Genomic DNA, 16969 nt, shown 5'->3' with positions numbered 1-16969 from the left:
AAGCTCAGGTGTCACAGCGAATTGTTTGGGGGTTCAGGACAGGTTTATAGATCAGGTTCAGGGCAGGATTTTATCCTGTTCACAACTGATGATGTGCGGTAGGAATGTACCGATACTTTTGGTAATGTACTTGCCGATACCGATTACCAATACTTTGCGGTGCGATTTGTGTCCATACAAAATGTATGGACGCGAATGGCACTGCAGAGGATAGCATGCGATTTGAACAGGGATGCGATTTCCCCACTGCTCCTGTGTGACTCCAGACTTGTCATACCTGTTCACACAGGAGCAGTGCAGGGAGGTTTCCCGCAGTGAAGAGTGGCCCTGTGAGGATGTTTACTATGTGACAGATGCTCCATATTCTCAGTGGTGGTAATCCTTGCAGGTATTACAGTTCAGGATAGAGGGCTTTTGATTGGTCAGCACTGTTACATGGATGGTGCTGACCAACCAGATGTCGTCTAGCCCGTATGGTCATCGCTTGAAGGAGAGGAAAGAAAGCTGCCTCGCACGTCTGGGGGATTTCAAATCCCCACGGCTTTCACTCCCCTCCTTGCACGGATGAGAGTTCAGGCTAGAGGGATTTTGATTGGTCAGTACTGTCACACAGACGGTGCTAACCAACCAGATGCCGTCTAGCCTGTACTGTCATCGCTTGAAGGAGAGGAAAAAAAGCTGCTTCTCACATCTGGGGATTTGAAATCCCTGCGGCTTTCCCCTCCTTGCACAGAAGACTGTTTAGGCTAGAGGGATTTTGATTGGTCAGTACTGTCACATGGACGGCGCTGACCAACCAGATGTCGTCTAGCCTGTACTGTCATCGCTTCACGGAGAGGAAAGAAAGCTCCTTCACAGGTCTGGGGGTTTGAAGTCCCCACGGCTTTGACTCCTCTCCTTGCATGGATGACAGTTTAGGCTAGAGGGATTCTGATTGGTCAGTACTGTCACACGGATGGTGTTGACCAACCAGATGCCGTCTAGCCCGTACTGCGATCGCTTGAAGGAGAGGAAAGAAAGCTGCTTCACACATCTGGGGATTTGAAATCCCTGCGGCTTTCCTCTCCTTGCACAGATGACAGTTTAAGCTAGAGGGATTTTGATTGGTCAGTACTGTCACATGGACGGTGCTGACCAACCAGATGCCGTCTAGCCCGTACTGTCATCGCTTGAACGAGAGGAAAGAAAGCTGCTTCACAGGTCTGGGGATTTGATATCCCCGCAGCTTTCTCTCCCCTCCTAGCATGGAGGGCAGTTCAGGCTAGAGGGATTTTGATTGGTCAATACTGTCACATGGACGGCGCTGACCAACCAGATGCCATCTAGCCCGTACTGCCATCACTTCACGGAGAGGAAAGAAAGCTGCTTCTCACATCTGGGGATTTGAAATCCATGCAGCTTTCCTCTCCTCTCCTTGCACGGACGAGTTTAGGCTAGAGGGATTTTGGTTGGTCAGCACTGTCACATGGACGGTGCAGACAAACCAGATGCCGTCTAGCCCGTACTGTCATCGCTTCAAGGAGAGGAAAGAAAGCTACTTCACAGGTCTGGGGATTTGAAATCTCTGCGGCTTTCTCTCCTCTCCTTGCAACAACGAGAGTACGGGATACGTGGCATCTGATTGGTCAGCACCATCACCATCCATATAACGGTGCTGATCAATCAAAAGCCCTCTAGCCTGAACAAGGAGAGGAGAGAAAACTATGGAGATTTCAAATCCCCGCGGCTTTCTCTCCTACCGCTGAGAATATGGAACATCTGCTTCCATAGTATACATCCCCGCACGCCCGCTCTCCGCTCAGCATGGGAAGCGTACAGGGAGGTTCCTCCTGTGTGGACTCGGCTATGACAAGTCTGGATTCACACAGGAGCAGTGGAGACACCGCATGTGATTTGGACAGGAATCGCATACCTGTTCAAATTGCATGTTAATCTTTGTGGTTCTCTGTCACAGAAGTTTTTTTTAGCCTGAAGTATTAAGGTAAAAAAACCACAACCACTTTAGAAGTGTAGAATACGTTTAAAACACGGTTTCCAGTTTTAAAGGTGCAAATGGATACTCTTCAGGATACAAATAGACAAGCAACGGCGGTATTATAACTCTTACATGCTGTGGGACGTCACTAACTGTCGAAGGAACTGTGTCTCAAGCTCGTGGCTCTACATACGTGTTCCATGTCAGTGACTGGAGCTCCTGCACTCCAGATTTCAGAGACTCTAACACAAGGGTGCCATCGCTGCTGCAGCAGCCAGACAATTCGTTTTTTCAAAAGGATGGCTTAGCAGAGGCAGCTCACACATCTCACGAGTCCATGTACACTGCGGCTGATAAACTCACGTTTAGGAGCTTTTCTGCGTTTTTTTCAGCAGCCCCTGAACTCACCCTAATGTTTTCCTGTGTCCGTGTACACATCGTCCTTTACAGGCAGTTGAGTTTGCGTTCGTTTTTTTTGAACACACCGGCGTTCATCGTTATTGACTTTGGATCTACTTCGGGAGACATTCTTTTATTAAAGCACTTGTCAAAGAATGACTCCTTTCTTTTTTTCACACTATAGCTTTTTTTTGTGAAAGGGTACCGGTACCGTGTACCCCATACTCATTCACGTGGGGGGGGCTGGGATCTGGGGGCCCTCTTGCTAACGGGGGCTTTCAGATTCCACTAAGCCCCCCCCGCCCGCAGATCCCCACAACCACCAGCCAGGGTTGTGGGGAAGAGGCCCTTGTCCCCATCAACATGGGGACAAGGTACTTTGGAGGGGTGCCCCCCTACCCCAAAGCTTCCCCCCATGTTGAGGGCATGTGGTCTGGTATGGTTCAGGAAGGGGGGCGCTTGCTCGCCCCCTTCCTTTCCTGACCTGCCGGGCTACATGCTCGGATAAGAGTCTGGTATGGATTTTGGGGGGAAACCCCACGCCATTATTTTTTTTTTAATTTTGGCGTGGGGCTTCCTCTCAAGATCCATACCAGACCCAAAGGGCTTGGTATGGACAGGAGGGGGAACCCCACGCCATTATTTTTTTTTAATTTTGGCGTGGGGCTTCCTCTCAAGATCCATACCAGAAATATTTAAAGTATCTTGCGAGCCAGAAAACAGAAAAAAAGGCTCCCTATTGTACACTATGAAATATATATCCTCTATGTAGTCGGATCGCAAACATCTAACACATAACTACCAATGTGGAAAAAATGTGAATAAAATCATATAGTGTTGCGCTCCCAAACCTCCAATTAATATATTTAAATCACTTAATCTCTGTCCTTAAAATCATATACAAAAAATGAAAATTGTGTATATATATATAAAAAATAACATCAAAAAATATTAAATTAAATAATTAAAAAACCTCCATGATTAATACTAAAAATGATAACTGTGATTAAACATGAATATGAATATACTTATAAAAATTCAAATAATTAATGTGCATAAATAAAAGACTGTAACGTCACTCGGAGGGAGTCAGTTCGTTTGCCAGACCACGGTTACATACCTCCGACAGTCAGCGGAGGACTCGGTTCACATTGTGAGACGATTTTCTGAATACAACACATGTGAGTGTTATACTTTGAGCCAATAAAGCCGATCTTTATAAAAGATAAAACACCATGTCGAGATCTTTTTCCTATGTGGAGAGTCGCATGGAGATGAGAATATAGAGGAGTTGAATCCTCTGGAGAAGGGATCAATCCCACAGCACATATCGGTAATTACGGATATCTACTATCCCAAAGAAAGAGTTCTAATCAAGTAGGTTCCAAAGGAGGAGAACCAAAAGCACATATAGCCTAATTGCAGGCAAATAAGGAGGTGAGCGTACATCTGCACTAATGGGAGGATTCACAATCAGTCACGGATTTACATGCAATATGGATTGAAGATTAATTTTCAGCACAAAGTCACTTTTATTATATGGGACACTATTTTCACTGTTGCATTTATTTATTTATTTATGCACATTAATTATTTGAATTTTTATAAGTATATTCATATTCATGTTTAATCACAGTTATCATTTTTAGTATTAATCATGGAGGTTTTTTAATTATTTAATTTAATATTTTTTGATGTTATTTTTTGTATATATACACAATTTTCATTTTTTGTATATGATTTTAAGGACAGAGATTAAGTGATTTAAATATATTAATTGGAGGTTTGGGAGCACAACGCTATATGATTTCATTCACAAGATCCATACCAGACCCGAAGGGCTTGGTATGGACAGGAGGGGGACCCCACGCCATTTTTTTTATTATTATTTAATTGCCGGCAAGTCTTTATTTTACATTCAGCTATCAGTGGGAATCCCGCTGATAGCTGGAACATCAATGCATGCTTTTCACCACTACAATTCCGCATGACTTGATAAAATTACCCATGCGGTATTTTAGTAGACTTTTAGTGAATTTACTATTTTTCAGTGCATTCTGGGCATCTGGGAAGGTCTCCTGAGGTTATCTTTTAAAAAGCTTCTAAACACAAACGTGCATAAATGCGGCTAAACTGACTTTTTTTAACCTACGTTTTCCAGCAGTTTCAGAAGAGTTTTCCAAACGCCCCGCTGTGCACATGAGCCCTAAATAGGAGGCACTTCTCTTGTACTGCTGAGTGTTTTCACCTCTCATTAGCAACCATCTCACTTTCAACACGCTGAAATCAATACGTTCCATGGACTGGCAGACGGGGCGGACCGCAGGAGCCCAGCTCACCCCGAGTGCAAGAAGAGGAAATTAGCATCACTGAGCCGTTGTAAACGTACCACAGAAAACTGTGCTGGAGGAAAGCCCAATTCCGTGACGTCGTTCCCGTATCCGCTCACAGCGATATCACTCCTGCAAAGCTGAGCAAAGCATAGGAACAGGTTTACAGGACATTTTATGGATACACAGAGCATTCAGAAAGTATTCAGACCCCCTTTTCACTGTTTTTGTGTTACAGCCTGGTACTACAGTTGTTTAAATTCTTTTTTTTTCTCATTAATCTACACTCCGTACCCCATAATGACAAAGTGAAAACAAAAATTTTAGAAATGTCTGAATTAAAAAAAAAAAAAATCACACTGGCATAAGTATTCAGACCCTTTGCAACAATTGAAATTTAGCTCAGGTTCCTCCCATTTCTCTTGCTTGTTGCCGAGATGTTTCTACGCCGTGATTGGAGCTCACCTGGGGTACATTCAGTTGATTTGGATAGGCACACACCTTTCTGTAAAAAGGCCTCACAGATGACAATGCATACTGTATCAGAGCAAAAGACGCGATCAAACGGAACTGCCTGCCGAGCTCAGAGACAGGATTATTGCAAGACACCGATTTGGGGAATGCATACTGTATCAGAGCAAAAAGGTACAAGGTCAAAAGGAACTGCCTGCAGAGCTCAGAGACAGGATTATTTCAAGACACCGATCTGGGGAATGCATACTGTATCAGAGCAAAAGGCACAAGGTCAAAAGGAACTGCCTGCAGAGCTCAAAGACAGGAATATTGCAAGACACAGATCTGGGGAATGCATACTGTAGCAAAACAAAAGGTACAAGGTCAAAGGAACTGCCTGCTGAGCTCAGAGACAGGATTATTGCAAGACACAGATCTGGGGAATGCATACTGTATCAGAGCAAAAGGTACGAGGTCAAAGGAACTGCCTGCTGAGCTCAGAGACAGGATTATTGCAAGACACTGATGTGGGGAATGCATACTGTATCAGAGCAAAAAGGTATGAGGTCAAAGGAACTGCCTGCAGAGCTCAGAGACATGATTATTGCAAGACACAGATCTGGGGAATGCATACTGTATCAAAGCAAAAGGTACAAGGTCAAAAGGAAATGCCTGCAGAGCTCAGAGACAGGATTATTGCAAGACACAGATCTGGGGAATGCATACTGTATCAGAGCAAATCTTCTGCAAACTCCAAGTGGGCTTTCGTGTGATTTGCACTGAGGAGAGGCTTCCATCTTGCCACTTTGCCATAAAGCCCAGATGGGTGGAGGGCTGCAGTGATGGTTGTCCTTCTGGAACTTCGTCTCATCGCCACACAGGATCTCTGAGCTCAGTCAGAGTGACCTTCAGGTTCTTGGTCACCTTACGAAGGTCCTTCTCCCCCGATTTCTCAGTATGGCCGGGCGACCAGCTCTTTGAAGTGTCCTAGTTGTGTCAAACTCCTTCCATTTGAGAATTTGTGGAGGCCACTGTGCTCTTGGTGCAGAAATTATTTTATAGCCTTCCTCAGATCTGTACCTTGCAATAATCCTGTCTCTGAGCTCTGCAGGCAGTTCCTTTGACCACATGGCATTTGCTCCGATACAGTATGCCTTTTCAGCTGGGAGACCTTTTATATTTCAAATCTCGTCCAATTTAATTCACCACAGGTGGACTCCAATCAGGGTGTAGAAACATCTCAGCAACGAGAAATGGAAGGCACCTGAACTAAATTTCAATTGTTGTTGCAAAGAGTCTGAATACTTATGCCAGTGTGATATTTCAATTTTTATTTTTAATAAATTCACAGACATTTCTAAAATTCTATTTTCACTTTGTCATTATGGGGTACGGAGTGTAGATTTATGAGGGGGAAAAAAAAAAAATTAAAACAACTAGTACCAGGCCGCAACATAACATTGAAAAAAAGGGGGTCTGAATACTTTATAAATGCACTGCATGTCCCTTGGACATTTAAAAAAAGCCCCTTTTACCAAGCTGTGTGTGATCCCCCGGAGCGGACTGAAGGATCACATTGACTACCAGGCAGGAAAATGAGACAATGGAAGTGTACGAGCCGAATATACGCGGACCGGTGCTCCTAACATTCAGGCGAGGAACAATAAGCACTGTAAAAGTAACGCATATATTTAATCTATTTTTTTTTATACAAACAATTATTCCACATGAAAATACATACAAAGACAAAATGATTCAGTGTAACTCAGGGTGTGGTTGTCATCATCCCTGTTTATATAATATTGAAAAAAAAAATGTTCTTACATTTGATGGGATTTTAAAGGCAACCTTTACAGCGGAGTTTTCTACAAAAACCACCTGAATTATTCTCTTCAGTTGCAGCATATAATTAGGACGGTGTTCTAAGTGTAGGTCGATTGCTTACTTGTAAATGTGACATTCCTCAGCAGGATCCCGGCAGGCAGGCAGCAGCCATTACTAGTGAGGGCATCTGAAGCCAGCTCCTACTTTCTTCTGGATTCAGTGCAGCTGGCTACCCAGCATGCACCTCCTGATCTTGCGCTTTAAGGATTTGGCACGGCACACTGTGTTGTTTGTAGGTTGCCATAACAATAGCGGCGGCGACGGAAGATCCCGCCCCGTTGTTATGGCAACCTGTCAATCATTCCTCCCGATAACGTCACTTCCGGTCAAGAAATACAGCGAGACTTCACCATTAGGCTTCCCAAAGACACCAATGGCGATATCCCAAGAGTCCTAGGGAACCGCCGAATGACGAAATCGCCTAGGCGGCCGGACCGGAAGTGCAGGATACCGACGGCAAAAAAAAAAAAAAGGTACTTAGAAATAAACAAAAAAATCCCATAAAAGGTATTTAGAAATAAATAAAAATATCCCATAACATATAGTTCTGCGGGTGGCCACTGTGCGGCAAGGATCACAAAAAAAAGGGCAGAACTCCGCTTTAAATACACAAAGGAAACATTTTATTTATACATCCAATATATCATAAAGGGATTTTTTTTACTCTACAAGCACATACAGAGTGAATATCGAAATGCATCAAAGCCGCATTCAGAATAACTAATTTTGATATTCATTCTGTATGTGCTTGTAGAGTAAAAAAAAAAAAACTTTTAATGATATATTGGATGTATAAATAAAATGTTTCTTTTAAAGAAATAGTTTCCTTTGTGTATTTAAAGTGGAGTTATGCCCTTTTTTTAAAAAAAAAAAAAAACTATTTATACATCCAATATATCATTTAAAAGTTTTTTTTGTTTACTCTACAAGCACATACAGAGGAAATATCAAAATTAGTTATTCTGAATCCTGCTTTGATACATTTTGATACTCACTCTGCATGTGCTTGTAGAGTAAAAAAAACAAAAAAACTTTTAATGATATATTGGATGTATAAATAAAATGTTTCTTTTAAAGAAATTGTTTCCTTTGTGTATTTAAAGTGGAGTTCTGCCCTTTTTTTTAAAAAAAAAAAAAAAAAAACTTTATACATCCAATATATTATTAAAAGTTTTTTTTTGTTTATTCTACAAGCACATACAGAGTGAATATCGAAATGCATCAAAGCAGGATTCAGAATAATTCATTTTGATATTTCCTCTGTATGTGCTTGTGGAGTAAACAAAAAAAAACTTTTAATGATATATTGGATGTATAAATAAAGTTTTTTTTTTTTTTTTTTTTTAAAAAAGGGCGGAACTCCACTTTAAATACACAATGGAAACTATTTCTTTAAAAGAAACAACATTTTATTTATACATCCAATATATCATAAAGGGTTTTTTTTTTACTCCACAAGCACATACAGAGTGAATATCGAAATGCATCAAAGCCGGATTCAGAATAATTCATTTTGATATTTCCTCTGTATGTGCTTGTAGAGTAAACAAAAAAAAACTTTTAATGATATATTGGATGTATAAATAAAGTTTTTTTTTTTTTTTTTTTTTTAAAAAGGGCAGAACTCCACTTTAAATACACAAAGGAAACTATTTCTTTAAAAGAAACAACATTTTATTTATACATCCAATATATCATTAAAAAAATTTTTGTTTTTTTTACTCTACAAGCACATACAGAGGAAATATTAAAATTAGTTATTCTGAATCCTGCTTTGATACATTTTGATACTCACTCTGCATGTGCTTGTAGAGTAAAAAAAACAAAAAAACTTTTAATGATATATTGGATGTATAAATAAAATGTTGTTTCTTTTAAAGAAATTGTTTCCTTTGTGTATTTAAAATCGGAGTTCTGCCCTTTTTTTAAAAAAAAAACAAAACAAAAAAAAAAACCACAACTATTTATACATCCAATATATCATTAAAAGTTTTTTTTGTTTACTCCACAAGCACATACAGAGTGAATATCAAAATGCATCAAAGCCGGATACAGAATAATTAATTTTGATATTTCCTCTGTATGTGCTTGTGGAGTAAACAAAAAAAACTTTTAATGATATATTGGATGTATAAATAAAGTATTTTTTTTTTTAAAAAAAGGGCGGAACTCCACTTTAAATACACAATGGAAACTATTTCTTTAAAAGAAACAACATTTTATTTATACATCCAATATATCATAAAGGGTTTTTTTTTTACTCCACAAGCACATACAGAGTGAATATCGAAATGCATCAAAGCAGGATTCAGAATAATTCATTTTGATATTCACTCTGTATGTGCTTGTGGAGTAAACAAACAAAAAAACTTTTAATGATATATTGGATGTATAAATAAAGTTTTCTTTTTTTTTTTTTTTACTCTACAAACACATACAGAGTAAATATCAAAATTATTTGTTCTGAATCCTCCTTTGATGCATTTCGATAATCACTCTGTATGTGCTTGTAGAGTAAACAAAAAAAACTTTTAAATGATATATTGGATGTATAAATAAAATGTTGTTTCTTTTAAAGAAATTGTTTCCTTTGTGTATTTAAAGTGGAGTTCTGCCCTTTAAAAAAAAAAACAAAAAAAAAAAAAAAACAACTTTATTTATACATCCAATATATCATTAAAAGTTTTTTTTTATTCTCCAAGCACATACAGAGTGAATATCGAAATGCATCAAAGCAGGATTCAGAATAATTCATTTTGATATTCACTCTGTATGTGCTTGTAGAGTAAACAAAAAAAAATTTTAATGATATATTGGATGTATAAGTTTTCTTTTTTTTTTTTTTTTTTTTTTAAAAAGGGCAGAACTCCACTTTAAATACACAAAGGAAACAATTTCTTTAAAAGAAACATTTTATTTATACATCCAATATATCATTAAAAGTTTTTTTTTTTTTTTTTTTTTAACTCTACAAGCACATAAAGAGTGAATTTAAAGTGGAGTTCTGCCCTTTTTTTTAAATTAAAAAAAGAAAAAAAAAACAAAACAAAAAAAACTTTATACATCCAATATATCATTAAAAGTTTTTTTTGTTTACTCTACAAGCACATGCAGAGTGAATATCAAAATGAATTATTCTGAATCCTGCTTTGATGAAATTTGATATTCACTCTGTATCCAATATATCATTTATACATCCAATATATCATAAAGGGTTTTTTTTTTACTCTAAAAGCACATACAGAGCAAATATCAAAATGAATTATTCTGAATCGTGCTTTGATACATTTTGATACTCACTCTGCATGTGCTTGTAGAGTAAACTAAAAAAAAAAAAAACTTTTAATGATATATTGGATGTATAAATAAAGTTTTCTTTTTTTTTTTTTTACTATTTATGATTCAGAATAATTAATTTTGATATTTACTCTGTATGTGCTTGTAGAGTAAAAAAAAAAAAAAAGAAAACTTTATTTATACATCCAATATATCATTAAAGGTTTTGTTTTTTTTTACTCCACAAGCATATACAGAGTAAATATCAAAATGAATTATTCTGAATCCTGCTTTGATGCATTTCGATAATCACTCTGTATGTGCTTGTAGAGTAAACAAAAAAAAACATTTAATGATATATTGGATGTATAAATAAAGTTTTTTTTTTTTTTTTTTAAAAAAGGGCAGAACTCCACTTTAAATACACAAAGGAAACTATTTCTTTAAAAGAAAACATTTTATTTATACATCCAATATATCATTTTAAAAGTTTGGTTTTTTTACTCTACAAGCACATACAGAATGAATATCAAAATTAATTATTCTGAATCCTGCTTTGATGCATTTTGATAATCACTCTATATGTGCTTGAAGAGAAAAAAAAACCAAACTTTTAATGATATATTGGATGTATAAATAAAATAATAAAATGTTGTTTCTTTTAAAGAAATAGTTTCCTTTGTGTATTTAAATGTTGCCTTTAAAATCCCATCAAATGTAAGAAAAATTTTTTTAATGATACATACAAAGATAAATGTACAAAGTGAAAATAGTAATGGAAAATAACGATGTTGATGAAAGTTGTGCACAACTGGAATCAGGCACAATACTAAGGTCCCGCTCACACCGATCCGACTTTGAAATCGTGCGACCTCCAGTGCAGACACCATTATATAGTTATTTGGTTGCACTGTATATGTATTTTTCTTAGTTATTTATTTTATGGTTTTGTGTGAACACATTCTTTGGTATTTTGAACATAACTTCTTGTACATGTGGAGAAATGAACTTTTGCAGCATTGGGAATTTTTGGATTTAATCTCGTCTACCTAGATGCACCTTTATTTATTGTTCTACTTTTCCGGGTCAATAGTTTCTATTGTTGCAGCGCAAAGATGTATTACAGCACAGGTTACCCACGCAGGGGATCGTTATGCTTTTTATTCATTCACTGTGAGATTTCTTATTGATTGTCAGGAATTTATGCTGATGTGGAATCACAGACAGATATCGGTGATCGATCGATAAGAGAAGGGTTCACTGTAACTTATCTCTGTTGCAAACAGGGGCGGACTGACCATTTGGAAACTCGGGCACTGCCCGAGGGCCCGGGGTCAGTAGGGGGCCCCATGAGATGCCCCTGGTACCTTTTTCATAGGCTTTTTTGAGTTTGGGCAAGGACACAGGGGCCCCATGATCCCCTATTGCCCAGGGGCCCCATGAGTTGTCAGTCCGCCCCTGGTTGCAAGTATTTGTAACGAGAGATGTCGAGGGATTCCTATACAGGAGGAAGTCACAAAACCCTTAAAGCGGAGTTCCACTCACCTGTCAAAAAATAAAAGTCAGCAGCTACAAAAACTATAGCTGCTGACTTTTAAAAAAACAGCCACTTACCTGTCCCTCGGTCCCGTGGTGTGTCCCCCGCAGCCTGTTTCACCGGCTGTCCTGTATTCCAGGAGGCCGGCATCTTCAGTGTGGGCACCCGGCTGTGACAGCTTGCGGCTTCACAGCCGGGTACCCACTGAGCATGTGCGAGAAGCGCTGCGCTTCATGAATGGTCCTGTAGTCTTCTGGGACCTGTCACGTGTCCCAAAAAACTACAAGGAGGGAGGACACCTTCCGTTTCCGATCGCCTGGGCGATTGGATCGTAAGTGGGAGCAGGTACCTGTCAAATTTGGGTGCCCGCTCCCCCCTGCCCCCCAAAGATGCCAATCTTTAATGGGGAGAAGGGGAGCAGCCCTTAACCTTTTCTCGCTGGCCAAACGCAAATATGCGACCTCCCGGCATCTGGGCCTAGATGTTGAGCGGCCGCACATTTGCGTTCTATTAAAAAAAAGACATATGTGCTGAGAGCGCGCGCCCTGCGTGCTCCCAGCACACACGTCCGGTACTCACGGAAAGGTCCCGGTCTCCTCTTTCCATCAGAACCTTTCCTGATCATGTGACTGCCGTGATAACGTGCCACGGCGGTCACATGACCCTAAAACCCCGCCCTGCCTCCCAGCTTCTGAAACTCTTAAAGAGACGGGAGGCACCGGCGTGAAGGGGTTAAAACGGAACTTTCCCTTTTGGCTGGAGCTCCGCTTTAAGTGGGTATTTTTTTTTTTTTTTTAAACATGTTGTCATATATGAACTGTTTTAGTATTGCGATCAATAAATTAGTAAATATTTTCTGATAATCTATATGTGTAGTCTTTGGGCACCGATAAAGTCCACTTTCAATCGTATTGTGCGCAGTTCCTAACATTGGGATGTGGTGTCCCTGGAAATACCCAAAATGAATGGATTTATTCCACAACCGGAATCATTCAATAAACTGCGGCTGATTTCCCGTGTACCTCCGGCTTTCAGTCTGGCATCGCGGAACCTCCTGTATTAGGCAGATTGGTCCCGGAACACATGTATCCTCCCGCTGCTGTTTCCACCGACTAAGATGCTCCTGGTGGGATGCATGGCATTGATGGAGCACACAGAGTTCAGGTTGTCGTCATAGAAAACGTCTATGGGGTTCCCGTCCTCGTGATAAACCTCGATCTGTCGAGGCCTACTCATACTGCCTACCACAAAACAATCCTCTTGCTTCGGGTCCCACGCGGCTTGGAAACGGCTCAACCAGCGGCCTGTGAAGTTGTTATGCCTGCAATGGAGGAAGAAGATCTTACTCTGGGCTTTAGGAGGGTCAGAAAATAGATCAATGCCAACAATGGACTGGTGACTATAATGAAGAGGTGGCCGATATCTAGCCCAGCATTTCGCAACATTTTTTTTTTTTTTCATTCACACCACCTTTTAAAAAGTATGCAAAATCCAGAGGCACCACCCACTTTACAATGTAAATTTGTAAATGGGGCAATACACACAACCACTCTGATACGTTTAACTTCACATCAGAGAAAATTGGAATGGACTATGGTGCTTAAAGTGTTACTAAACCCCCAACAGTACAATCAGTCTGTAGATGCAGTAGAGCGCGCTTGATATACTAACTGTGGAACCTGAGGGGTTAATGCTCTGTATTGTGCAAAAAAGGCACTTTGATCCCGTGTTCTCTGATCCTCCCCTTCTTCCAGTGTCCCCCCTCTTATCTCCTGATCAGATATATCGTGTGGAGACACTGCACATGCTCAGTTTGGTGTGTATTGCTAGAGAGGTTTTTTTTTTCTCTTTCTTGGGAGCGTGCATGTGATCAGCACAGGGCCAATCAGCACTATCCAGACAGAGGTCAGGGATTCTGCATCCTCCTAGAGCAAAATGAAAACTCCTCCTACAAGCTTTAAAAAGTTCTCTGTTGGACACTGAGTCACGAGACTGCTATATACTGCTGATGAGAAAAGGTATGTAGCAGTTTATATTTACTAAATTAATTGCATTTCCATGTTCTGTGTACTGTGGGAGAGCGGATATAGTGAATGCGGGGTCCGGGGAGAGCGGATATAGTGAATGCGGGGTCCGGGAGAGCGGATACAGTGAATGCGGGGTCCGGGGAGATCGGATACGGTGAATGCGGGGTCCGGGGAGATCGGATACGGTGAATGCGGGGTCCAGGGAGAGCGGATACAGTGAATGCAGGGGTCCGGGGAGAGCGGATATAGTGAATGCGGTTTCCAGGGAGCGCGGATCTAGTGAATGCGGGGTCCGGGGAGAGCGGATATAGTGAATGCGGGGTCCGGGGAGAGCGGATACAATGAATGCGGGGTCCGGGGAGAGCGGATACAGTGAATGCGGGGTCCGGGGAGAGCGGATACAGTGAATGCGGGGTCCGGGGAGAGCGGATATAGTGAATGCGGGGTCCGGGGAGAGCGGATACAGTGAATGCGGGGTCCGGGGAGAGCGGATACAGTGAATGCGGGGTCCGGGGAGAGCGGATACAGTGAATGCGGGGTCCGGGGAGAGCGGATACAGTGAATGCGGGGTCCGGGGAGAGCGGATACAGTGAATGCGGGGTCCGGGGAGAGCGGATACAGTGAATGCGGGGTCCGGGGAGAGCGGATACAGTGAATGCGGGGTCCGGGGAGAGCGGATATAGTGAATGCGGGGTCCGGGGAGAGCGGATATAGTGAATGCGGGGTCCGGGGAGAGCGGATATAGTGAATGCGGGGTCCGGGGAGAGCGGATATAGTGAATGCGGGGTCCGGGGAGAGCGGATATAGTGAATGCGGGGTCCGGGGAGAGCGGATATAGTGAATGCGGGGTCCGGGGAGTGACATCTTGCTTACTACTATTCATGTGATCACTGATTGGCCAATCAGTGATCACATGATCGGGACCTCTGTGTGAGTACAGCGATTGGTGTTCCGCTATGTCTGGAGGACACAGTGGGCACCGGATTGCGGTGCCACGTGCTCCCAGGGAGCGCGCACAGGCAGGGAGCACGTTTATAAATGGCCACCTACCCCTGCACTGCTCCTGTCCGGCCCATTTATATAAATGGTCGGATGGGAGCAGTGCAGGAGCGGGTGGACGTTTATCAACGTCCTTCCCGCCTGTGTGCACTCCCTGGGAGCACGAGGCACCGCAATCACTGTACCGGACCTCTGTGTGAGGTCCCGATCATGTAATTAAGTGGTTAAGAAGATATTGGCACTACTGGGTGTGTTATATACAGAGACGCTGAATAAACGTTGGACTGTGCGTTTTGAACTTTCGGGGGCAGAAAGTATACTTTGGCGTGAAGGGTTTTTAATTTTTTTAATCTTGGTTTATTATTTTTGTGTCAGCACATAGTATCACACCGGTACATTGATTTATTTCCAGCACTGCATTAGTGTGAACCAGGGCTGAAGCCAATGGCAGCCTACATCAAGACTTTTATGACTGCATCTCCTATAAGATACGTTAAGAAGGCTGAACACATTTCAGCGGACAAGCGGTAGTAAATAGTACCTGATTGAAGTGAGAAGTGGAACGGTGGAGCTCAGGCTGGTGCTATCAAACACTCTGCAAAAAGAAAAATCAATGTCAATGCAAAAAGAAAAATCAATGTCAATGCAAAAGGAAAAATCAATGTCAATGCAAAAGGAAAAATCAATGTCAATGCAAAAGGAAAAATCAATGTCAATGCAAAAGGAAAAATCAATGTCAATGCAAAAAGAAAAATCAATGTCAATGCAAAAGGAAAAATCAATGTCAATGCAAAAGGAAAAATCAATGTCAATGCAAAAAGAAAAATCAATGTCAATGCAAAAGGAAAAATCAATGTCAATGCAAAAAGAAAAATCAATGTCAATGCAAAAGGAAAAATCAATGTCAATGCAAAAGGAAAAATCAATGTCAATGCAAAAAGAAAAATCAATGTCAATGCAAAAGGAAAAATCAATGTCAATGCAAAAGGAAAAATCAATGTCAATGCAAAAGGAAAAATCAATGTCAATGCAAAAAGAAAATCAATTTTAAATGCAAAAAGAAAAATCAATGTCAATGCAAAAAGAAAAATCAATGTCAATGCAAAAGAAAAAATCAATGTCAATGCAAAAGGAAAAATCAATGTCAATGCAAAAGGAAAAATCAATGTCAATGCAAAAGGAAAAATCAATGTCAATGCATAATAAGAATAAAGAGAAAACAAAAGGAAAGTAAACCCCCCCCCCCTCATCAGTAGTCATGCATGTCGTCGCGCGGCTTGACATTTGCAATAACTGCAGCAAATATCAAAATGAAAAATGTCCTCTTCCAATGAAAGTCCTATGACAACACACGTGACCCTTGCAGACAGGCTGGCTGTCAGTCCTGAGCACATGATGAGGTAACCACCATTCCTTCCCAGTTCTGAGAATCCAGCCAACGAGACGCTCTTCTCTGTTCCATCAGACCGTCCAGCGGCGTTCCAGCTCCTAATCACTCCCCAAAGCCCATCTGTTCACAGAAGCTTTTCACACTTTCTGATCCAACTCTCCTATCTCCCTACAAAATTCCTTCCCATCGTGTCCATTCACCAACTTGCATCACACTCTTTATTTAGCCTGCTCTGTACACAGCGCTGTGTTACCCGTACCGGCGTAGACTCTTGTAGCTAATGGCTTTTATAATAAAATCAACATAAAAGTCACAAATTACAAATTTCGCCATAGATTATCGCTTCTTAACCGCCTCCCGCTCGCCATATAGTAAAATGACGGACACAAGGCGGTTCTCTCGTTTTGGGAGGACGTCAGTGCGGCGATTGGCGGTGCGCTGTGTCCCTCGGAAACAGCAGATCACCAATCAATGGAACGAGCCGAAGATGTAGGCTCGGTCATGTGATCAGCTGTGTCTGATCACATGTAAACAGGGAAATGCCGGTTATCGGCAATTCTCTCCCCACGAGCTGTCATGCTGACAGAGGAGAGGAGAGCCGGTAATCGGCATTCCTCAGAGGGGACATGTACACTGATCATCAGAGCACTGATGATCTGTGTAGCCCCAGCAGCGCCAGCTGTCAGTGCTCATCCATGC

General features: G+C 41.1%; 1 protein-coding gene across 1 annotated transcript in view; it reads right to left on the bottom strand.

The window, feature by feature from the left end:
* Positions 1-11028: 11028 nt before the first annotated feature.
* Positions 11029-16969, bottom strand: part of LOC149434269 (WD repeat-containing protein 76-like) — a gene marked incomplete at its 5' end in the record, with an annotated part of 42433 nt that continues 36492 nt past the window's right edge. The window contains 2 exons of the mRNA XM_089663858.1: positions 11029-13175; positions 15422-15475. Coding sequence (XP_089519984.1) covers positions 12914-13175; positions 15422-15475 — 316 coding nt within the window. The remainder of the gene's footprint in view (positions 13176-15421; positions 15476-16969) is intronic.

The sequence above is a fragment of the Staurois parvus genome, unplaced genomic scaffold, assembly GCF_062004578.1.
Source record: "Staurois parvus isolate SC_StPar_1 unplaced genomic scaffold, SC_StPar_1.0 ptg001789l, whole genome shotgun sequence".
In the NCBI taxonomy this organism is placed as follows: domain Eukaryota; kingdom Metazoa; phylum Chordata; class Amphibia; order Anura; family Ranidae; genus Staurois; species Staurois parvus.
Note: the sequence above shows the minus strand (reverse complement) of the source record. Positions and strands in the feature narration are given on the sequence as shown.